General features: G+C 35.0%; 1 protein-coding gene across 1 annotated transcript; it reads right to left on the bottom strand.

Annotated features, from left to right (window-relative positions):
• Window positions 1–1058: 1058 nt before the first annotated feature.
• LOC138708847 (secernin-2) lies at window positions 1059–24719 on the bottom strand. The gene is made up of 8 exons (XM_069839086.1): window positions 24545–24719; window positions 24064–24233; window positions 17116–17303; window positions 13628–13827; window positions 11848–11954; window positions 11558–11755; window positions 7628–7789; window positions 1059–4090 (listed from the first exon to the last, which is right to left on the bottom strand). Exons 2-8 carry the CDS (start codon window positions 24217–24219, stop codon window positions 3869–3871), a joined length of 1233 nt encoding a protein of 410 aa, XP_069695187.1. The 5' UTR covers window positions 24220–24233; window positions 24545–24719; the 3' UTR covers window positions 1059–3868.
• Between the last annotated feature and the right edge of the window lie 1037 nt (window positions 24720–25756).

The raw sequence follows: 25756 nt of genomic DNA, 5'->3' as shown, positions 1-25756 counted from the left end.
AAAGATATAGATACTCTAAAAATTTTACAATTGAACTCTATGTCTTTAAGAAACAAAATGGATTTATTAAAGCAAGAAGTTCAAGACAAAAAGCCTTCTATAATATGCATACAAGAATCTTTTCAGATTGATGATATTTTAAAATTTTACAAATTTTCTGACTACAAAATTTTTAATCTGTTTCGTGAAGAGGTGTTGTTGCCATGATCCACAACTCAATTCATGTACAGCAGAACCTCTATTATCCGTGGTTATGAAGGGGGTGGACTGAATGGTTAATCGAAAAGGTCGGATAATTCGTACTACAAAATATTTTCATGGATTAAGAGCAATTTGAAACTCCCACTACACTGCAACCACTGATGTCTTCATACTACAAACTACACTACATAATATGCTGGTAATGATTAATGAAAACATAAAAACAGTGAAATACAGTAATATGTAGCACTTTATTCTTGTTTCATTTTACTAAATCGCGCACATTTCTACTGCCAATCATATATTCTTATGTGAGATGAGCCACGGTTTTTCCTTTCTCAAACCGCTAACACATTTTGCACAGAGTGATTAAATTATGCACGAGTTTTCAATTGTGTGGAAGTTCTTGGAGTCATTTCTTTGAAAAGAGTTAGTGACTATTTTACAAGTTGCGAAAAACACCCCCCTCCTAAAAGTTACGTTATGTTATGTTTTATTTAACGACGCTCGCAACTGCAGAGGTTATATCAGCGTCGCCGGATGTGCCGGAATTTTGTCCCGCAGGAGTTCTTTTACATGCCAGTAAATTTACTGACATGAGCCTGTCGCATTTAAGCACACTTAAATGCCATCGACCTGGCCCGGGATCGAACCCGCAACCTTGGGCATAGAAGGCCAGCGCTATACCAACTCGCCGACCAGGTCGACTCCTAAAAGTCTTTCTACTATTATATACCAGTAATGGTAGCATTCCTATTACATACGTACTATGTAACAGTAATGACCGGTAATGACTTCTGTAGAAAAAATGCGTACTAATATAGACTAAATACTGTACTTCGTATTTTTCTGCAAAAAAAAAAAAAAAAAAAACAAGAGAAAGATAGTCGGATAATCCACAAATCGGTTAATAGGGTGGCGGATAATCGAGGTTCTACTGTAATTGAATCTGAACAACAATTTAAAGGCCAAATTGAATATATTAGGACAAAATTATTACTTCAAAATAACATTTCATTTTCACTTGTCAATGTTTATATACCTCCAGGCCTAAACCTAGTAATGGATGATATAGAACAATTGATCCCATCTGATCGCAAGTTTATCATAGTTGATGACTTTAACAGTAAATATCACATATGGAATAATGGACCTTCAAATCAATATGGAAACTTCCCTTTATGTTATTTACACAAGTTGCAGTGATAGGAAATTAGTTCCAAAATGAGCAAGAGGCAGCCAGTGTGAACCACTTTTCTACCTACAACATTTTATATTTGTCTGCCAGTTTTATTTCTGTTGAAGATAATTCTACACTGATTGAAATCATATATACACGGCTATATGAATTCGAATATTTAACTTTGATGCCTTAATTAGTTACAGACCTGTTTAATCTGTTTTGGGCAGTCTGCACTATACAGTGTTCACATCGCCGTGAAAAACAATCATTCACATTCATGAGCTCCACTGCATTGATTTGTTTAATTGCATCACGAATATTAGCTTTCAGTTCAATTGTACGAGGATTATTTGCATACACTCTGTTCTTTAATGACGATGTTTTTTTACGGCAATGTGAACTCCGCAAATTAGATACTAAGACATAAAAATGTGAGTGTGTGTATAGTCCGACCATCGGATCTGTGCCCCTGTAAGATATGCGAACTGAACCTTAATTCCTTTTCAGCCTCGGCAATTCATTTCTCCCCCTGTACTCCTATTTCTCTCTTTTCTATCCCTCTCTCTTTCTCTCTCCCACTACTCACAATTTTGAGCCTTCTTGCGGGACAGGTTATTTACACTTGCAGTCCAGTGTTGTCAACTCAACATGAATACTGTAGCACGGAGTGGTGAAAGAAATATTATTAAGTAATAGCATTTTGCATAAGTCAATCAGCGTCATTAGACCTACTTAAATTAAATTAACCTTACAGTATTATAAGCAATATTCAAGAGACATGATACTGTTTGACGGAAGTTTGGCAACATCCATATTCAGCAAGGTTCGTGGCCTGGTGTTTGACGTAGTGGGAGAGAAACGGGTGGAATGGGGTGAGTAAAGGCGTTAACTTTTCCAAGAACGACGACAGCGCTGAAGAGGCATAGATCCGATGGTCCGACAATACATTGTTTCTATGTGTAATCCTTTAATAAGTATTTTTTTAATAGAAATTAAGAAAGCATGAGTTACTAAATAATGTCTATAAAAATCTTCCTTTTTTATTTTGAAAGGTTGGCAACTCTAATCCTGCCTTAACCTCAATCTGAGCTTGTGATCTGTGACTAACATCACAACGAGTCTCTTAACTCCATTTTAAAAAAATGTACTGTATGTACTAGAGCTGGGTCGATTCATGAACGAATCGTTCATTCGAACGACTAATAATAAAGAATCGTAACGAATTGACATGGTATCGTAACTCACGATTCTATTTACTTGTTTGATGTAACCTGTCAACGGACATTTCCGAACCGTGCCGAATACTCCCGAGCGAGAGTGAAATCAAAATATTGCATTTGTTAAGTATGGAAAATAATGAACACAAACCTGAAATTTGCATAGTTAAATAGAGATGTAATGCAAAAAAATGTACTTCGTAATAAGGTTCAGTTGACAAATTATAATTTAGAAACATTATCTTGGGTAATTTTGTAGACTAATAGAGGTCATGCTGAAAGGTTCCAGCCAATGAGAAAGAAACAATCCAATGTCTCGCCTCTTATGCCATCTATGCGAGAGATGTAGAACGTTTTTGTTCAACGCGTGGTTTGCAAAGGAAAGTGTCCTCTAAGTCGCTCGTTGACGAATCGTTGGAATCGCAGAGTAGGAAGAATCGTGAACTCGTTGACAATTCAAAAGAATAGTTGGAATCGCAGACTGAAAAGAATCGTGAACGAATCGTTAGAATCGATTCGTAATGTATGATTGAATCGTTGGAATCGACTTCTGAAAAAGAATCCTATTGCCCAACTCTAGTATGTACTGGAAAGAAACAAAATGGACCCCCAGTGTCTTCCTACAAGTTATGTTGAAGAGAAAAATTGCTTGTTTTTTCTTTACTTGGGTTCGAATTCGTTCCATTCCAATTCGTAATCAGTTTACTAACTGATCAAAGTATACTTTCAATTAAAAACAGGAAAAATAAAAATGGCTGTTGACATTCTATGTCTGTCGGAGGGTAAATGGGAGTTTGGAAAATCGAGTAACTGCATCTGGTCACTTTACTTTAAAAATGGTAATAAAATACGAACAGAAATGAACATTTTAAAATGAATATTCTTTAACGATTCACGACATATTTTAAGGTATGTGTGCATTAAGTCAAAATGACATATTTCCAAACTCACGTATTTTTGTCTTGTGTAACAACTGAATTAAAAACAGTGAATGCTACTACAACATTTTCAAAATCATGGATCATTAAATTCTTATGTAATCACTTCACAAGAAACCCATAGCTGCATAAACCAAGTTGCACTGTCCAAGCACCCACGTACCCTGCAAGGAATTGCCGGCAATATTCTTCTCCAACAAAACTGCCCAAACAACAGAAAGAAGCAAATACAAGATGGAGGAAGCCCGTGTTCATCCCGCAGGCAGCAGACCTCCGGGCAGTGCGGTGCAGAAGAAGATGCCCAACCGGCTTCATACTCAACCTGACCCTTATTTGTAGAATTTCACTTCCGTCTCTACCACATCCTTGAGGAGGTCGTCGACTTCAGAGAGGCTCTGCCCGGGAGCGAAGTCGTCCAGGAACTTGTTAACCTCGGCCACGCAGTTCAGCTCCATGTCCTTGAGCAGGGAGCGGGCACTCTCGCTCGCCCCTGCGTGCAGCTTGTACAGGTTGTGAGCCCGATCCACCTGCCTCTGGAAGCGAGGCACCGTCTGCAAGCACCGCAACCATCGACTGCTGTGATTTCTGAACATATCAACTGTTGGTATCATGAATCCAGGGCAGGAAATTCCATTAAGAAGGAGTGTGAAAAAGCTTCTGAAATTAAGAAATAATGGTAGATACGGAGATGGAAATAGTGGTGGTATGTAGGATAGGATACGACGAAACGAAGGTTAAGGGGACACTCAACTTAAAAATTGCAGAAAAAGTGTCATAGAAATTAAAAATTAAATTTCTACACTAATTTACGTCACAGATCTAAATCAATATGCAGAATTCTTCCCCTATTCATTGAGAAATCACAGTCAAATGCACAAAGCCAAAAAATAAAAAATGATAATTAAAAGTGATATTTCAATTAATGATTGATTAAAAATTGAAATATTTTTTATTTTGAAAAGTATTGGATCTAATGAGCTCAGATTTTGCATGTTACTTTCCATGTGTATATCAAACTTTTTCTCCAAATTTGAAAAAGATTGGTCAAGTAGGAAAAAAGTTCCAAAATATAGTTGAGTGTCCCCTTAAGTGAGACAACTTAGACATGGACTAAAAAAGAAAATTATGACGAGATGATTGCCCAGGTAACGTCACAGTCTAGTATATACAGTCGCGAAGCTCAATACGTAGTAAATATGCAAACATTAGGTAGTTGCTCACCACTAGGATCGCTAATATCGCCTCATTACAGGCAATGCAAAATAGAACCATCACAGTCTATTGTTTCCAGCACCCTCAAAACTCAAGCTTCGTGACTGTATTTAGTAGATTGTGGGTAACATACAGAAAGTGGACTCAGGTATAGTGAGGATCACGTAAGAACAGTTCCTATACAGCAAATATTGCCATCTTGTCAGTGTTGCCAACTGTTACCAGATATCACACGAACTTACGTACTGAATGACTTATTTATTTACAGTACTTTACCTTTATGTTGGAAGGTTATTCTAAATAATTCAATAATTTGTAACATACTTTCGTAGGCAAACTATACGAGAAAGAGATCAGCATGTTATGTATTTTGTCTGGCGATACGAAATTCATTGGTTTGACTAGACAATTGATTCACAAGACCTAACCTAAAATGTATTTTGTTTGACCACATGAAATTATTAGTACTAACTCTCAAGACTTACCTGACTATAGTCTTGAATTATAATCACAACGCAACACACAAAATAACTATTATGTATTAATATTAATATTGATATTAATTAATTATTAGTATGTTCAAATTTCAGTAGCTTCCAGTAACCGGTTCAGAAATCTAGTACAATTTCAATTTCATGGAACTCCAGTACTGACATTTGTCTCAGCTGCCAACATACCAGTTACAAACTCACTACCATTTGTAATATTTGTCAGTATCGAAATTCGAAACGAAGTTGGCAAAAGAAAATTCAACCTGCAAACTAGAAAATCACCACAATCCACTATCATATGTAGTAATGGGGAAAAATGGTTAGTTTGACCCTTAGGAGATGAAGTAAGCTGACTCGGACTATAGACATAGAGCATGTACACTAGAAACTATCATTAAAAACAGTGATGAGCTTATTGATGAATTCTGTGAGTACAATTGAAACAGCGAGTTCAGAAACTTCTGCAGAGTAAAATTTTCAGGAAACGAAAAAAACTGTATAAATATGTATTTCTTAAAACAAACTTAATTTTTCAAGTATCATATGTTAGAATGATATCATACCAATTGCTCAATAAGTTTTTGTATCAGTTTGTGGATTTGAAGGTTGTGGACTTGGAATACATTTTAAATCACTCACTTTTTTTTATAAAGAAAACGCATTGAACAGAGGTTAATTAGTGTACTAATGGTAGAAAATAACACAGAAACATGAAGCCTATAAACTGACCTATTCTTGGTCATAATCTCCATCCTCATTAACATTATCACTAGTACCAACAAGTGACTGAATGTAATTCACAGCATCATTATATAAGAATTTCATCAAAGTTTTCACATCATTCAATTGCTTTTCATTTACAGGAAACTGACCTTTGTAAGCTTTCTTGGAGGGAATTACAGGTTTTGCATTAGGTTCATTGTGGTATCAACACAAACTTCGTCAACATGGTCCCTACTGAACCTGAATCGCTTGTATTTTGCTACACTAAACTTTTCCTTATTTTTGGTGGCCCTGCTTTTAAAAAATATTTTATGCTCGACCATGCTGAAATGTAGTAATTATACACCTGGTAGCAGTCCTTTAATGCATGTCATTAAAGTATACCTACTCATTAAAGTACAGGTGTTCAGCCAATAACAAGTCAGCTTTGTACCGTTATAAAACCACAAGTATCGATTATTCTCGGATATGCAATCGAAAGAGAATTAGCGAAAAGTCAGGGAGGCTGGAAATCCAATACTGTCGCAGAAGGTTATGTTCTGTTACTATAATAATTAGCGTTAATTGTAAATAATATTCCAATAAATTCAATTTGTCATCTCGTTTTTCAATGTCGAATTCAATAATCAAGGTTATACAAAGTTTAATGGGATTACACAAGGTCAATGACATTATTGTTCCTCGGAAAAAATCAATACTTTCGCGTCTGCGCACATCTCACAATTCACGATCTAGAACAAGGTCACTTCCGATCTTGTCTGATACAAATAAAATGTATACATCTGAATAATTTCAAGTTAGAAATATGGCCGAGCATAAAAAGGCGTATGAAACTTGCTTCTTAATTACTATCATTATAAGCTTGTTGCATAATGTACTATTAAATTCAACTGAAAATAAATTATTTCATTACCATTTACTGTATAAACAGGGAATTTCTTTTCAACTAACTGAATCCATCCGTGATACATTTCCATGGACTCAACATTTCTTTTCATTGTTCCACTTTCTTAAACCTACCAAGTCCTAGACTTGGGATCATATTGAAATCACTGAATATTTCAAGGCTGTCGAAATATCTGTTAGGAGCGTGGGCTTGGACATTTCTTACCATAACTGGATGAAATATGTCTAAACCAATGCATTTAAATAAAAAAACACATTTCGAAAAAAAGATAATTTGGGGAGTTTCTGAACTCACCATTTCAATTGAAATCTAGAACTCATGCATTCTGAGTAAATCAACAGAAAGAGGTTTATATAGAAATAAAAAATAACTTGAAGTTACAGATTTTTTTTTTCCCTCTATGAGCATATGCAATAACTAAAAAATCATGAATATTTGAGACTCTAAATGATTTCACATGGAAAATGACCTTAATTATTGTCCTTTTGATGTTTATGAGAGACAATGAGACCAAGTCAGTTCTAGCTGAACTAAAACGTCATAAAAAGACCTATATGGAGATTATGGTGATAATTAACATCTCCAGTTTGTACATTTAATTTCCATTGCTACTCCTAATCCGAAATGGCAGCCTTACAAACTTGTAACATACAACATTTTATACATTGTTACAGCAAGAAAGCCATGAAATTTCGTATGCAGACATGTGTTATGATTTGAAGCAACTGCTGGAAGAGCCAGTAGTCAGAACCCACCTTTGCAGGGTCATCATCGAAGGTTGGGCTGACAGTATGGTGAGAAATTCTAGCTGCAGGCGTGAAGATGAAAGGCTTGAACACAGAATCACGTGGATTGGGCGTGGCAGTAAACCAATGACAGTGAGGTCTGCCATTTCCCTCAGCACTCAACACAGAGACCTTTCAAACACAAAAATAAATATTACAGTAGAACCCCTTTTTAACGAATCTCGAAGCGATTATTTTTTTTCCCCTTAAATAGTAGTTTTCCTTAAAAGTGGGTTTACATAAAATGGGAAGGAAATGCTAAAATAACTAATACTGGCATGTGTGTTCATTCAAAATTTTCCTAGGCTTCCAGCCAGGCACTGTTGCCAACATATCTCGCTACAATCTCACTAACTTTTCAACAAAAAGTAGCTAAATCTCTCCAAAGTTTGTTAAAAAATCCCCAGAAATGTCGCTAAAAATTAATAATAAATATCACAAAATAAAAATAAGAAAAGCATACATATGCGGAGAAAAATATAATTTCTTCATCGTCACCCTCTTCTGCGGAGTCTGGCTGTTGACGGCTGTGATGTGAGGTGAAAGATAAGGAAACAGCTGATTGTGAATACACTGCACTTGATCCAATCATTGACGCTACACTTTCTGGCAAATTGTAAGTGTGGACATTTTCACCTAAGCCTTTGACCACAATGTTTTTGTGAAATCTAACACTTTTTAAATATAGCCTACTGGTATATTAAAATATACTAAAAGCAGCAAACACTACAGTCTCATTTGCTTCACACGAACTGTTGGCACAAAATTCCAAAACTCAATTGCTCAGGTCGGTTCGGAGTGGAAAATCTCCACGTTGCGGAGAAGAACCAAGAATTAGCTGCAGCTTGCGACTCGTCATGTGTCAATCAAAGTTGTCACCGTTTATGAGTGTTGGAGCAGTAGCATTGAGAGAGAGACCTAACCCGTGAGAATCATTGAATCAGCATCTTTCACCCCTGATCACTGATCACAAATATAAGAGATCAGGGCTTTCACGTATGAATCATTAAGACTACTCAGTAATGCACCCGTGCCTCTTCTAAAACTAAGAAGTGCATGACTTCAGTTGAATGTTTTAATTTAAAAGAAATAAAAACGTGGAAGAATACAAAAATCAGCAGAAAAGTCGCTAATCGTATTTTACAAAATTTGTTGCTGATTCAAAATTCCCTAGATTTAGCGACATCGCTAAATATGGCAACACTGCAGCCAAGTAACAAGTTGGTGATCCACTGATGTTTCGAGGATGTTCATCTTTCTCGTCTTCAGGGTTAACAGGTAATTAGAGGGATATCTTGCTTCTTATTTATAGTGCCACAGGGCAGAGTCAGCTGAGGAGCTGGGCGCTCATTGGCTTTCCGTGTTCCATGCATTGCGGACCACAGCTTGACATGACCGACATGTTGCCTTGTGTTGTGCAGTGGGGCTGATTGACCGCAGGTCTCTCAGGAGGCCAGTGAACGCGTTCTCATGTATCCTCCATTGATGACAGGCTGCTGTCTGGATGTTGAGAAATTTTCTAGCCGGTGTCCATGCAGCGCTGAGTTGGATACCAGAGTCCGATTCAGGTTACCGCTTTCCGCCGCTATGGCAGGGTTTCCTTAACTCTCCTATCCCAGTAGCCCGAACACTTCACCTCGCCAGTATTATTGAAATTAGGGTAAGTTGGATTATCGTTTATAAGTTTTAAATTTCACTTGTTTTTCACTATAGACACAATGCTTTGGTTCTTCCGATGGAAGTAAGTTATATTCTCTATAAAACTAAATACTTTTTTCTATAGTACGTAGTGATGATGTTATAATATGTATCCACTTTAATGTGTGTTGTATGTCTTGAGTGTGTTGCACAGTTTCACTGGTACCGATACTTTCTGCCACAGTGCACGCATTAATGGAAGTCTAGTACTCACAGTGTGTACGAATTTAAAAGTTTTCGACCAATTTTGTAAATTTTCTAGTACTTATAGTGCCATAGAAATAAACGACATAATTCTACACATAGCTGATTTTGACGGTCGATTTGTAACTTGTCTCCTTGGCTTAATGGTTAAGGTGTTGGACATCTACTGAAGTATAAGGGTTCTTGGTTCGAATCCCAACGTCGGCAATGGTGAGTGAATAAAATGTAATTTAGGTAGTTAATATATATAAAAGTAGAGTGTAATTGTGAATATGTAGATATGTAAAAACAGAGAAGACAAGAAAAAGAGAAAAAAGAAAGATAAAAGGAAAGGAGAGGGGGGGGGGGGAATAAAAGAATAATTTTAGTTAATTCTCGTATAGCGGTAGTAGTAACGTCATCTATGACATCATACCTTTCCATCATATCTTTAAAATTACCGAAATTAGCCATATGGCCTTTTTCAATACAATGTTCGGTCAATCCGGATTTTTCTGGCTGAATTTTCTTGTTGGAGGAAACAGAGGAGAAGGAAAATGAGTATAAATTGGAGGAAGAGAAGAAAAATGAATTATGAATAAAAGGACAAGAAAAAATTAAGAATGATGACAACGAGAAAGAGAGAAAGAAAAGTAAGAAAAGCAAAAAGGAGCACAAGTGTAAAAAAACAGGAACAGAAAGAGGAGCAGGAAGAGAACAAAGAGATGGAAAGAATGAGCAGATGTAGGAGAAGTAAGAGAAGGAAAAAATTAGTAAAGAAGAAGGTGAGAAAAATAAGAACAGAATAACAATGAGAAGAAGAGCAAGAGCAAGAGGTGGAATATAAAAAAAGACAGTCCGGGTAAGAATAAACATGAGTATATAGTATATACTGGACTTTTTTTAGTATATACTCTTGTTAGTAAGAATAAAAACATTTCACTACCTACTCATTTTTGATTACATACTCATAACATGGAAGCATAGTAGAATATACTCAAGTGTCCATCTTGTACAGAATATATACTCATGCTTGATAAGAATAAAAGCTAGTATATTCTCATATTTATAAGTTCGTTCTCATGTTATTCTGAGCATGGCTTGTAGCAGGCCCAATTCTGAATATTGTTGATTTGTGTTCAGTTTAAAGTTAAATAAAAAAAATGGCAGAATTTATGAACGATGTAGTACCTCATAAAAAATATAGAAAAAGACGTGAACTTCAGAAGCCTTTAACGCATCACAAAAGTGAATGTGAAAAAGGTTAAACACGTATTTGTTATTCATAAAAAACATAACTTATAAAAATATGAATGACTATCAAATTATAAGGTTAGATTGTATTGTTAAATATAATTAACAATTACAGTTTATTTTGTAAAATTTGAATTGCAAAACGCAATTACTTGTAACTTTAAATTATATATACATATAACTCTCTACATTAAAAAATAGAATTAGCGTAACTGGAATTCTAGAAATGGATTGTAATCTCTATCCAACATCCAGTAATGACGATTTTCCAGTACTATTTTCTTGTTTCCTGTTTATTAACGTCACTTATCTGATTCATTCTTTCATGTTTATTTATTTATTTATTCATTTATTTACTTATTTATTTGTTTAATTAATTAATTTTATTTTTTTTATTTATTTGTTTATTTATTTATTTGCTTGCTTATTTATTTATTTGTTTATTTATTTATAAAAAGCAAAACACAAACCACTACAGCATGCGGATAGCATGTGAAAGTCTATAAAAAAACTGAGTATCACAGTGCAATGTGGTCAAAGAGGATAGGCAACACGAGTACATACTAACTTTTAAATGATCAAGAAGGCTGTAGAGATGAGTATATATTCGCGTTAGGTAGAATGTCTTTATTCTTACGAATATGAGTACGTTCTAGTGGTTACGAGTATATAATCACAGGAAGTGCTAATACTCAAAAGTATAAATCTTGAGAAAGTACTTAAGCTTTATTCTTACTACTCAGTGTAATAAGTGGTCAGTCTTACCTGGCTTCCAGTAGTGGGGAAGGCATCATCAGCCTTGCGACAGATCCCGCTATCCTCGTCCCTCAACACCTGGAACATACTGGACACGTCGAAGCTGTTGTCCGCTGACAGAGTCTTCAAGAGGTTGCGACCACATGTCTCACGGTCGGATGCCGATCCTTTGTTCTCGCCATACACACTCGCAAAGTTGAACTCTCCCTGCAACGCATGTGGTTATGGATGAAGCCCACGCTGTCCCTTACGTCAGTGCATGCAGCAGGCAAGAGAAGCAATGTACAAGACACACTCACTTGGCCATCCCACAGCCCGTGCTTCTGTGCCACTTCCTTGAGGTCGGCAGAGCTTCGATCAATATTGGTCCCAATACTTAAAGAATTGGAGATATTCCGACATCCAGCTGCAAGAAAAAATGGAGATAGTACAATTAAACAGTAGTCTTAAAGAAAGGTTCTATGTAGTCAAAGCCCAGGGTAATTCTTCTATTTAAACACTACCAAAGTAGAATTAATAAAGAATCTTCCAATAAGAGTGTCACATTTTTTAAATGAAATAAATTGTATAAACGAAAGAGGTTTATTTATTTAATTACTATTATTTTGAAACACACTCATTGCCATTAACGTCAGTTAAATGCTGCCGCAGCTTCATTGAGTTGCGTTTATAGTCCGGGTCAGCTTACTTCATACCCCAAGGGTTAAACCCAACCATTTTTCCCCATTACTACATATGCTAGTGGATTGTGGTGATTTTCTAGTTTGCAGGTTGAATTTTCTTTTGCCAACTTCGTTTCGAATTTTGATACTGACAAATACTACAAATGGTAGTGATTTTGTAACTAGTATGTTGGCAGTCGAGACAAATATCGACAATATTTGTCAGTACTGGAGTTCCATGAAATTGAAATTGTACTAGATTTCTGAGCCTGTTACTGGAAGCTGGTGAAATTTGAACATACTAATAATTAATTAATATCAGTATTAATATTAATACATAATAGTGTTATTTTACGTGTTGAGTTGTGGTTATAATTCAAGACTATAGTCAGGTAAGTTTTCGGAATTAGAACTAATAATTTCATGTGGTCAAACAAAATACATTTTTAGGTTAGGTTTCGTGAATCAATTGTTTAGTCATACCAATGAATTTCGCAATGCCAGACAAAATACTTGACATGTTGATCCCTTTCTCGTATAGTTTGCCTACGAAAACATGTTACAAATTATTGAAATATATAGAATAAACCTTCCAACATAAAGTACCGGTACAGTAAGTACCAGTAAGTCATTTAGTAAGAAGGATCGTGTGATATCTGGTAACAGTTGGCAACACTGACAAGACGGCAATATTTGCTGTTTGGGAACTGTTCTTATGTGACCCTCATTATATATGGGTCTTCCTATTTTCAATAACAGACAAACATAAATCAGGCTAAATTTCACGAATAACACGCGTGATATTGTTCCTTAGGTTATTAACTGTTCCTGGCTTAAACCCATTACTTAACATAACCCCATAAGCAGTAATCCAGCAGTGTTAAATTACACAATCTTGGGTGCCAGTTAACATCACCACCACGCGAAATGATGAAGCCTCTGAACTCGATTGTTTCATGAGCTGTATGACAAGTGGCGCCATCTTGCTGTAACGAGACATTTCTGAGATCCATATCTTCCAATTGAGGCCAAAAATAATTCCTTATCATAGCCCGGTATCTTACATACATCACACTCTTCACGTAATGCATGAAATGCTTGGCGAACAGATGACTTTTTTTTAATAATAAATTTTAATGATTTCTACGCATTGTAGAATGGTGTAATGTTCCACAATTATTTGTCCACAACAACTGTCACCATGGGAAAAATATGTAAATTAATTAATTAATTAAATAAGAAAATAAAAGACTAAAAAATATAACAAAAAATAGTAAAAAATAACGTATCTTTATATTTCATCTATTATTTGCATGCATTTTTATAAACAAATCAACAATGTAAACAATCCCAAGAAATCCCAGTCATAAAGAGTGACAACTATTTCTTCCTTACGTGAAACCAAGCAAGAAATCACCTGTGATTCGCTCAGCAGCCCAAACCTTCCCAGCTGTCTCCAACACCCAAGCCTCCTTGGGGTCGGCAATGAGGAATGAGTTGTGATACGTGAAATCCGGAATCGTGTCAGAGCACGGCCCACCCTGTCCATACCGCTCCAGCAACTTTGTGATCACATTCACTGCCTGTTCTGCCGTCTCAGCACGCTCCAAGCCCAGTCTTCAAAAATGCATTCATTCAAGTCAGAATATCACCCTCCTACAAATATATGGCCTATTAAACATCAAACACTTAAATTGTGAAGTGTAAGGTTTACAAGTTGTAAAATTATTTTGTTACAAGCTTTACTCCTGTTGGTAAAGGTGAAACATAATAAATTAGATTAATCATTTCATTATTTCAGGCACACACTCATTATTTTTCATACTTAACTACCGGTAAGCAAATCCAGTATTTTGTTTCTGCTTATCCATTCCTTTTGTCATACACCATTCACCCTCAACTAAGTAATTTGGCCACAAAGTATCTGTATTCACTGGGATCTTCAGTTCCCTCAGAAAGACTGTTAGGCCAGGATTACGATCGACGTTCGTTTGCATTATGTTACGTTGTGTTCATCTGTACATTGAATTTCTGCCGAACATTCAGAGGCTGTGTATTATGATCGACGTTCGTGACAACTATCACGCTCTGCCGGCCATAATGAGTACTGAAATGCACACGTCAGTCAGTCAGTCAGTCAGTCAGATGATTATGATAAACGTTGAATTTTATGGTAACTTTGAGACAAAAAAATAGGCCTACCGGTATTACAAAAATATTTTACGACAGAATAATATAGAATGACAATAATAATAATAATAATAATAATAATAATAATAATAATAATAATAATAATAATAATAATAATAATAATAATAATAAAACCATATATCGGTACTTGGGAAGACTGTTGTACCTTGAAACACTTTTCACCTTTTTTTAATTTTGAGAAATGAAATATTTTAAATGAAAAATGCTTGAAATAATTATTGAAGTTTCCTTTACAACTTTACTTAACAAGATTTTATTTCTTGGTTTTGTGTTAGAAAACATAATATATCAATGAACGAAATGTTTACTTCTGGTACTAAAAAAATAGTTTCGTCCACAGAACTCACACTTTGCAATAAATCAAACCGAAATTACGACCAGAGCTACTGAGCGACTTTCTCTACAATCTACTTCAGTTTGAGTCCTCTAGGTAGCAGAAAAAATTAAAAAAAAAAAAAAACAAACAAACAAAAACAAAAAAAAAAAACAAACAAACAAAAAAATGTTCAAAGCTATACTATGCTGAAGGTACAACAGTCTTCCCTACTAAATACCTGAACTAGTGCGAATTACGAATATATTATTTGTGAGGTAAAAGCCCCTTTATTTCGGGTTAAAATAAAATAACGTATCTAAAATACTGTAAATAAATTATTAAAAAGATAAAAAAATAAGTTTACCCCAGGCTCGAACCAGGGCCCATCTACACCACAACCAGCCTCTTTACCATTACACTACAGGGATATACGAAATGCAATTGAATCGTTGAGTTGGAAAAGGGGTCATGTCCTGAAAAGTAAATTGTTCAGGAGAGACAAAAAACTCTGGACATGACCCCTTCTCCAACTCAATACTAATCAAACGCACACTTCTGTGGACGGGACATGACTCCTTGTTATCCAAACGATGAGTACAGACATAGCAGTCAGGTATCGCCAATAAATGCCATTTTGAAAAATGATAGACTTGACCCCTTTTCCAACTCACCGATTCAATTGTTGAATAAGGTGTTATGAAGGCTTTCATGTTTGCTGCCTATAATGTTTAATCTTAAACAAGTGTTTTATGCCATATAGAGGAAATATATTCATGTGACGTGATATATTCAATCAAAGATCGTTTCTCGTATTATGTAATTTTTAATTAATATGATTTTATTTAATATTTCAGTAGCAATATGGCGCATCTACAACGAAAGAAAAGGTGAAAATATATGAAGGACTTCTGTTTGGTGATTGGTTGATGTTCAGCTTACGTTTCTTTGCGTTTGTAAAAGCTTGTCCTTGGCAATGTTGAATCAACGCAGTCATGCGTTCGTTCATTCTAACGTTGATCGTAATGAAATACACGGAGCTTGTATTTGTCGAACTTCAACGTACTTCAACATAACGTAACGCAAACGAACGTCGATCGTAATCCCGGCCTTATCCAAAACTGAAAACTTAACCAATGAAAGGTAAAACTGTCTGCTTCCCAACAAATTGGAAATCCTTATTTTAATGAAAAGCTTAGACTATCCTTGGAGTAATGGTCACATGTTTAAAAAAAAGCATTATAATGATGGCTAATGTTGGGACTTTAAGGACAGATTATAATACTGTGTATTATTAGTATGTAATTCAGATTCAATTCAGCATATATTATTAAATTAATAGTTCAGTACGCGTTTCGACATAAATTCAGAACATAGGCGGAGTTATAGGGGGGGGGGGGGCATTGCCTCCCCAAACTTGTCTGCTCTTTTTTTCTATTAACGTTAGAAAACATTGAATTCAAAAAATCTTTTTTGCTTCTGTTTATTATTAACTTTCGGTACTTAAATTGATGAATTGATGTCTTCAGATCATGTGTATGGACTATAATATTTATTTTAAATTTCTGACTGTATCACAATTTCTATATCTCATTTGAGGAATGGAAGCACTGTAATGTTTCTTTTGTAACAGCCTGTACTCATGTATTAGAAGTTTGCAGGTGATCAGGCTGCCACTTGGAGAAATATGAATAACATACTGCACAACAATGCAGAAAAAAGAAAAGTGATCCCAGTATAATATGTCAACTTAAAGACGAGATTAAATAAAATAATTAGAGTTTACATTTCATATGATATATTCAGGAAAATAAGCTTCATATAAAAAGTTTCTGTTAGCACTGTTATGTAGTTTTATTGATGTATGCATGTGTTTCTGTATGAGAGATAAAAAGAGGGAGATTGTTTTAAGTTATGCCCTATTATAATTCGTAGTAGACCTACAGTTCAAGCACTATACAACTCGGTCTGAAACATTGCGGATGTGGATGTAACACTGTAAGAAACATGCCCCCAAAAATACCTTTATTAAATAATCAAATTCCGATATAATGTACCACAGTCAAGCTATAACGGGGAAGGAGGTATGTGATGTCCCCCATAACCCCGTTATATGGGGATTCTATGGTTTTGCTTTGCCCCACCCCCCCAAAGGAAACGGTTCTCTCTCCGCCTGTGATTCAGATATATATTCAGTTTATAACCAATTAACAAAAAAGTTTGTAATGACTATTCATAGTATCGATAGTTTTGATCATAACTATCGACAGGACTATTGATAGTAGGAACAACAGTCAATAGTACTACCGTAAGTACTTCAAATCTGTAACCTATTCTCTCGTGACAATATTATACTCTATTAAATAAGTGATAGATCCTACCTGACAAGATCCATCCCAAGCAACTTCTCATCATTATCTGACGGACCCCCCAGCCTGGTCCAAACAGCCTCATTGCCAATGACTACGCCACTGGAGTTGGCTCCCATCTCGGCCCCCCACATCCAGGCTGGCTTACTAAGAATCACAGCTTGAGTTGCTTCCACCTGGTCCACTTCGATGAAGGTGCACTACAATCCAGGGCAATGACAACCACCAATTTCTAAAAATTTCCAACTATTAACAAACAAATCTGGTCTACAGCTGATATATATATATATATATATATATATATAATGGCATTTGTTTCACCCACTGTTCGGATTGATAGAAATGTAGATGGTGATTGGGGGTGGGAGTGTTTCTTGTTCACATAGTAACGTTTTTATTTATTTTTTTAACGGTCTTACTAATAAAAACTCTATATACAGACGTTTAACTGTCTTATACTTATACAATGAGTAGCTCGTTTATAAGTCGTGTGTAAATTCCTTACTAATAATCACTACATACGTCATGTATAACAGTATAACTGTTACACAGCTACGTCATAGTTCCGTCACTACTTCGTTACGAAAGGTAATAGAATATCTGAGGTTCTCTACTGGATCCGGTAGAGCGCTCTAGTGTGGCGTGTTAAATATCGATAGTACAACTGGCTCTAATCGATTACCACACTACATTTTGGTCAAAGAGTACAAGCTACAGCAATATTATTCTAATAATTCTATCATCTTTGGTTTGTTCTTCTGTGGTTACAAGGTAAACATAATCATAAAATGACAGTCGATACGAACAGCTGTTAAAGGGGCGGCCATTTTTCCCCTATATACAACACTTAAACAAGGGGTTTCGTGTATATAACTACTGCAAAGCAATTCCCATTTTATAGCTACAGCCTGTTTATACGTCCATAGCTTATTCACGGTTTATTAGTAACGTTTTCTGTCTCAACTCTGCATAAGTCTCGCATAAAAACTATACACGGTTTATTAGTAAGACTGTATGTGTTTATATATACAATGTGCCAAGTCAAAATTCAGAATACCCTCACAGATGAGTTTGAAACAATCAAGTGAGCTAAGACAAGGGGATGCATTGGCGTGCATGCTGTTCAACATCGCACTGGAAAAGGTTATAAGAGATTCAAAAATACAAACAACGAATACGATTTATTATAAATCAGTACAACTCCTAGCCTATGCAGATGACATCTATATTGTTGCTAGAACAAGAACAGCACTGGTAGATGCATTTAACTCTCTACTGGACGCAGCAAAGAGGATGGGACTACAAGTGAATGAAAAGAAGACCAAGTACCCAAATAGAGCTTGTGGTGCAGATGATTTCTTGGAGATTGGAAACTATAAATTTGATTGAGTAACTAATTTTAGTTATTTGGGCTCTATAGTTAGTCAGGATAATGATATGAGCCTTGAAACTGGTAAAAGGATCTTCCTCGCTAATAGATGCTACTCTGGTCTCGTGAGACATATTAGTTCTAAAATATTAACCTCCCAAAGCAAAATTAGGATATATAAAACTTTGATAAGACCAGTCCTCACTTATGCCTCAGAAGCCTGGACATTGACAAAAAAGGATATACATAGATTAAACATTTTTGAACGGAAGGTTTTAAGGTCGATCTTTGGGCCAGTCAATGTAGATAACGAATGGAGAGCCCGGTATAATCATGAATTATATGAACTCTTCAGTGAACCCAATATAACATCTTTTATAAAAATGGGACGCCTGAGGTGGGCTGGTCATATAATGAGATTAGAGGACTCGAGACCAGCCATCAGAGTCCTCCGATATGAACCAGGGGGAAGTAGATGAAGAGGAAGACCAAAGGTCAGATGGGAGGATGGCATCAGGGAGGATGCCAGAACTATTGGAGTTAAAAACTGGATGAGTGTTGCTAGAAATAGGGATGAATGGCAGAAACTCCTATGGACAGCCAGGACCCATGATGGGTTGTCGAGCTAAGGATGATGATGATGATGATGATGATATTAATTATAACATATTCGGTTTTAAAATTATTCTCACAAAGTTATGTATTATTGTTGTTGCTAACGTCCACTTTAATTACTGTGGCATCTGACGTGGTATTTTGAATTTTAAGGGTAAGATGAAAAAAACGAGGAATGTCACCAAAGACTATACTAACTAGACGGACATCTTGCAGTATTTCGCACGATTAATAAGGAGACATCTTGCATGTGGCGTTCCTAGCAGCTCGACCTCTCAACTCAGGCTGGAATTCAAACTCTTCATTTAATATATGAGACTGGATGAAGAAATTTGAGTTCGTAAGATGCATATTTTGTTCAGTATTTAGCTTAACTGTAAAATAAAAATCATTTTGAAGGAAAAAAATGATTAAAAAACCAAAGTTACACAATTCTTCTTCACTTTATTGATTCTAATGCATAATATTAATCATGCATTACTTTTTTAGCTTTGGATTCTTTGATGCACTTTTTTGTGTTCTTTCTTCCTTTTCCTTTTTCAGTGACTTTTGATTTTGTACAATGACACATTTATCAGTAAAAATATTCAAACAATCACAACAAATAACATTTACACATGCAGGTATTTGGATGCATTGTTTCAACTTGGCTTTTACACTGTTCCTCTTGCTCTCTAAAAACTCAAGCAACTGTGAATTACACACTTCTGAAATTACAATGTACAGTGCAACAGCATTGGTGTTTGAGAAGCACATATTTCCAGTACAAACTCTTTATAGAAAATATGAGTGTTGTGACATTGCTGCATTTCACCCAACTTGCCAAAGCATTACAGCATAAGCGAGAAGTAACAAAATATTAATTTTTTGGAAAAGATAAATTATAGGCCTAGGTACCGCCAGTCATATATCTCCTAAAAAAAAGTGAACAGAAGTAGCAGTACTCTATTTGTATTTTATTTTTTGTCCAGGGGAAATACTCGTCTTTTACATTAGTAATAATACGATTATGTTCCATGAACAGAAAAAAAAATGCATTTCCAGATAAGAATATGAATTGATACTGTATTATCAAAAAGGGTTGCGGTACCTGTATCTATAATTCATGTGTTCCAAATCAACTAAGTGAGGAAATTACAGGGTTACAGGGAAACTATAGGGCTAACTATAAATGTTATATTTCATTGTAATAATTATTATATAATTATTGTACAATTATTTAAAATCGTTACAAAAGCAGCAAGATGCTTACTGTGGCTTGTTCTTCAGAAATCGAAAGGAAGATCGGATATCCTTTTATATTTTCTGATTATTGCAATTGTATACTGCATTCTTCACCTGACATAATTAGGAACATTAAATCCAGACGTTTGAGATGGGCAGGACATGTAGCACATATGGGCGAATCCAGAAATGCATATAGAGTGTTAGTTGAGAGACCGGAGGGAAAATGACCTTTGGGGAGGCCGAGACGTAGATGAGAGGATAATATTAAAATGGATTTGAGGGAGGTGAGATATGATGATAGAGACTGGATTAATCTTGCACAGGATAGGGGCCGATGGCGGGCTTATGTGAGGACGGCAATGAACCTGCGGGTTCCTTAAAAGCCATTTGTATGTAAAATACTGCATAATACTTTCCAGGCATACTTCGGATCTTCTTTGTACACATTACATTACTACACTACCATAAACACTATGAATAAATTGAAATTAATTACAGAGTAGCTGAATCTTAATGGCTGTTGTTCATGTCCTTCAATATTTCGCAAAGATGTCCATCTTGTTAGTATAAAGTCTTTGATGTCACAAAACAGCATTACTGAGAAAATCAAGTTCGAATACCTGTGACATTCACGATTTTTAACCAGTGCACCAAATGTTTAACATTTCCTTATATGGACATTTCTACATTTAAACCCTTTCTGATTGGACAGTTCTGTAATCGCAATTATCACTAATAGAATGAGCTATACACCATATAATCGCTAAAAAAAATTGACATTCCCCGTTTTTCTTTTCCCTTATTCTTCATTTCTGGCACCATAATACCCCTTTCTATTTTAATGGCTTAAAAGGTACTAGATAATTCACAAATCAATTACAAAATCATATTATGAAAACAATAGCAACAGAAGTTCATGAAAACAACAAATGCATAATATTTCTGGCATAGTTCTAAAAAAAAAAATAAATAAACAAAGACCGTCTAAAATATTTCAATATACAGCAGAAACCGAATTATCTGGACTATACAGGCCAAGGACAATATTGATGGTGACAGCGCTATGTGGTTTTTGATTCAGTAATCTTAAAGGGACAAAGGTCGAACCCAGTAATGTAGAAAGACATTACATATCCATAATAAACAAGTTTTTATTCATAATACAGTACAGTATGTAACTGGCTTTAAAAAATTTTGTTATTGTTCAGTACTGTATATATGTACAGCAGTGGCAAAAAAACCAGACTGACCCTTGTAGCTGATACAAAAGAATCCTGTGCTGTGTATTGTGTCAAACTGTGGTCATTTCAATATGGATAGTGAAGCCAGGGGTATGTACTGCTATTTAATGTAAAAATATACGCAAATATATGCCAAGTAGAAGTAGAAATGTAATATTGATGCCAGATGAAAATAAAACTCTCAAAGTTTTTTCGTCTGTAAGTTTGAGGCACTGAAGGAAACAAAAGACGGTAAGAATCGAACAAATGCAATAAATTTCATTGTTACAATTAATTATAAAAGCTGAATGAGTTTTGTGACAAGCAAAATTTGAATCTGTGACTCTGAAATCAGCTACAAGGGTCGGTCCAGTTTTTTTTTTGCCACTACTGTACACTACCATAATTATAAAAAAAAAAAAAAAAAAAAAAAAAAAGGCAATCCAGATAACACGGAAGTCCAGATAATCGGGACTCTACGCACTATTTTTATATTGAAAGATAATTTTTTTTTAGTGTTAAAATCCATGTGATATTTACAAACTATATTCAAAATACGCTCACTGTAGCAAATTCATTCCAGAGGAGAAAATGCTTTGACCACAGCACAGAAAATAAAGGAAAGTTTTCGGAACTGCAATTTCAGAAAAAATATTGCTATTCAGGCTGGTGTGTCACTAATAATATTAAAACATATTATTCAGAGAGGGAAAATTTCTTTCCCTGGTTGGGAATGAACACAGGAATGCAGAAGTTGGTAAAAAAAAACATCTAAAAGGGGGAAAACTCCCTGGCTTCCTCCCCCCCCCCCCCCCAATTCGAACATTGGTTTCAACTTTACATTTATAGGTTTCATATTAAATGTTGTTGAAATAAATTAATTGCACGCAGAGAAACACTCCTACTAGATGTATGGGAAAAATCCATCACTGCTAAAATATGTGATCCATATAAAGAACATACTACATGCCAAAGGAAACAATTCCTTTATATGAGTAACAGATTGTCTCCAGTGTCAAACATTTAACAATGTCTCATTGATCTTACAAAGGGAGAATATTCTTTTGGAACCACCGGTTTTCATTAAATGTTTCGGAAGAAAATTAATGATATAAAATATGGCGAGAGAAAAAAATATACAAACTAAACGTATCACAAACTCGAGACCTCTCTATTACCATTTCACGTCAACATACTGTGTTTCTGTAACTGTGTATGAATATGAATTTTCTGCGTTTATTTGAACCTAAAAGTAAAACCAATGCAGCTTTTTTTTATCATAGCATGAGTCAAGGTCCTAGATTATTAAACAAATTTTATTTTATTAATATTTTAAACACTAATCCTCTCCAAATTAATGATAAAATAAAAAAATTTGTATTGGATTTATAGCTTGGGTTTAAAGATATTTAACACTTTTTATCTAATTTATTCACTCTCAATTTTATTTTGTTTGTATTGGAATCCCCTCTTGAGCACGAGTCTTACTCATTCAGGAGTGGACTAGTTTATGTTATAAAAAATTAAATTATGGTTTATTTAACAACACTCGCAACTGCAGAGGTTATATCAGCATCACTGGTGTGCCTGAATTTTGTCTTGCAGGAGTTCTTTTACATGCCACTAAATCTACTGACATGAGCCTATCGCATTTAAACACACTTAAATGCCATCGACCTGTGCTGGGATCGAACCCACAACCTCGAGCACAGAAGGCCAGCGCTATACACTCTGCGCTACCCAGGTCGACTTTATATTATATAAACTCGTATTCATTTCTAATTTACTAGCATTAAATAAATAAATTTACTGTGATGGTGTTTCTAGTGACATTAAAAAAGAGTACTAAATGTTTCATGTGAATGTTGTAATAGGCCGCGCAAAAATTTTCATGTAATGGATTTAAACGTTGTAATAAACATTGAAGTTTCCATCTCCTTTTAAAAACGTTGAATGCTTCATTTGAAGATAATGTATGACCTTCTTAAAGAAAAGATTCAAGCCTAAGGGGCACTGAGAAATAAGTTTTCAAAATGTAATTTGAAGAATACGCCCTTCGATAATAAGAAATTCGTTTAATTGGAAAGCCTAATACCTTATTGTTTCCTGTCAAGAAAATTGAGAACTATTTTAAAATTTTAAACTTAGCAACATTATCACTACTGATATTACATTAAATTTAGAGACAAAACCTATCATTAATAACAATTAGAAAACAGTAAATTCTCTGTATTTTGTATAATTTTATAAAGTTAATAAAATATTAGTTACATTAATATTATGTTGAACCATGTTCCAAGGTATGTCATCGTATGTCCCAAGGTAAATCACCCTTGTGTACCTAGGGACAGTATGTAGCACTTCAGGAAATCTATACAAAAAATTATTTAATTGAAACCTAATTTTTTTCTTAGATACTTTACACTTCAACTTCAAAGATACTGTTGTTAATAATAAAAAGTTATAAAAGCTTATACAAAAATTTAAAAATCTGTCCCTAGGTACAACAGCTTCCCCTACACTATTTACCTGCAGCTTATCTCCAGCAGCATGTTGTTGCGTTGGCTGGTATATCAATTCCTGCACCTCTCCATTAGGGCGATCTGAATTCTTCCCAAAAATCACACCACCATGTGCAGTTAGAGGTGGTAGCACCACAAATGTATCACAAGAGACTAGCTGCATGTTTACTAATTCACCTACAATGCAAATAAATAATTAATTAGCAAAACATATTTTATAGATTTTTTTTTTACTATTATAGATATAAACAAAAAAACGTGAAATAAAAATTGTAGGCATGCAAAACGATACGTAAAGATATTAAAAACATATCAGTAAATTATTTACTTGGATTTTAAATAGAATTCAACACTTCCCCGACAGCATTTTAAAAGAACTGTCAAAATCCCACGGGAATATAATCATAACGTCATTTCCTGTACCCAAACCCTTTCAGAGAATATTTAGTTGTCGAAACCCGATAAATATGTTTAAATTATTTATGTACCTGAATGCTTCTGGCATTATATTAAACCAACCGCTTGAAATAATAACTCCACCTCCCCAATAACCAAACCCTCTATGAAATTCCTCTTTCTTCGAATACCGTCAATATCCAGTGACACAGTCTGATATTACGTCCCGTCTACAACCGAGATGCCAACCTCCCTCAAACGGCATTGATTTTCTGCTCTGACACGGCCGACGGAATGGACCAGTATTGCCAAATCACTTTAGGGAAATTATTTTTACGACGGGAAATGCTCTGGCAATGCCGCAATTTTTTGTCTCAATTACTGATGTATTAAACACAGAAATCACGTTAAAAGTTGCGTAGTTTATGTAACTGAACTACATATTACGTATTTTAATCTAATGCCAGAAAGTAAATGACGTTCCAAGTAATGGGAACATGAACAAACAACCCTAACCTCTGAAAATAGAGTTTTCCGATAATTTCAGAAAAAAAAAATCCTTGATAGAGATCAGTTCTTTTTCAAATCACACATTTTTGAACTTGTACATTTGGTCTCAATTTAGAATATTTTTCCTCACATTAATCCTTCACATGTGGCCTAAATCAGATGTTAATGCAAAGTTGTGCAATAGATCACACTTCATACTGTAGGTCTAATACAAGAAGGCTAGATAGAAGATAATTTCCTTGATCTAGTGCTTGATGAAGACCCATTACTATTTTATTTAGTACAGTACTTGAAATTCTTCAAAACTCACCAGTTAATAATAATAATAATAAATTATTTAAAATTCGGAAACTAATTAGGCTAATTATCTTAGCTGTAGATTTCCATTGCTAGTGATTAAGTAAATCACAACTTTTCAAGATTGCCTCTGACGTTTTCAGGTGCCCCCCCAGCCCCCCCTTAAAAAAAAAAAAAAAAAAAAAAAAAAAAAAAAAAAAAAAAAAAAAACTGAGTAGGCGTTAGAACTAGCTGTGGTCATTAGACTGTTAAATCTGCTTTACTGATCTATTACTTAGATCAATATTCTCTTACAATGTTTCTCCCTCGCCTTCACCAATACAATGGACGAACATTGCGAGGTCCCTGTGATGTAGATTCAACATTCCAGACCTTCAGCTACAATAATACGGGATGTCTTTGAAAATTGGTAAACACTGAAATCGAATCCATAATAGTTTTCACACATACTATAAAAAAAATAAAAAAAAACTGTGGCTTAGTTGCTCATAATATAG

Source organism: Periplaneta americana, chromosome 11 (genome assembly GCF_040183065.1).
Source record: "Periplaneta americana isolate PAMFEO1 chromosome 11, P.americana_PAMFEO1_priV1, whole genome shotgun sequence".
NCBI classification, from domain to species: domain Eukaryota; kingdom Metazoa; phylum Arthropoda; class Insecta; order Blattodea; family Blattidae; genus Periplaneta; species Periplaneta americana.
The sequence above is the reverse complement of the archived record's forward strand: the minus strand, read 5'-3'. Positions and strand labels throughout refer to the sequence as shown.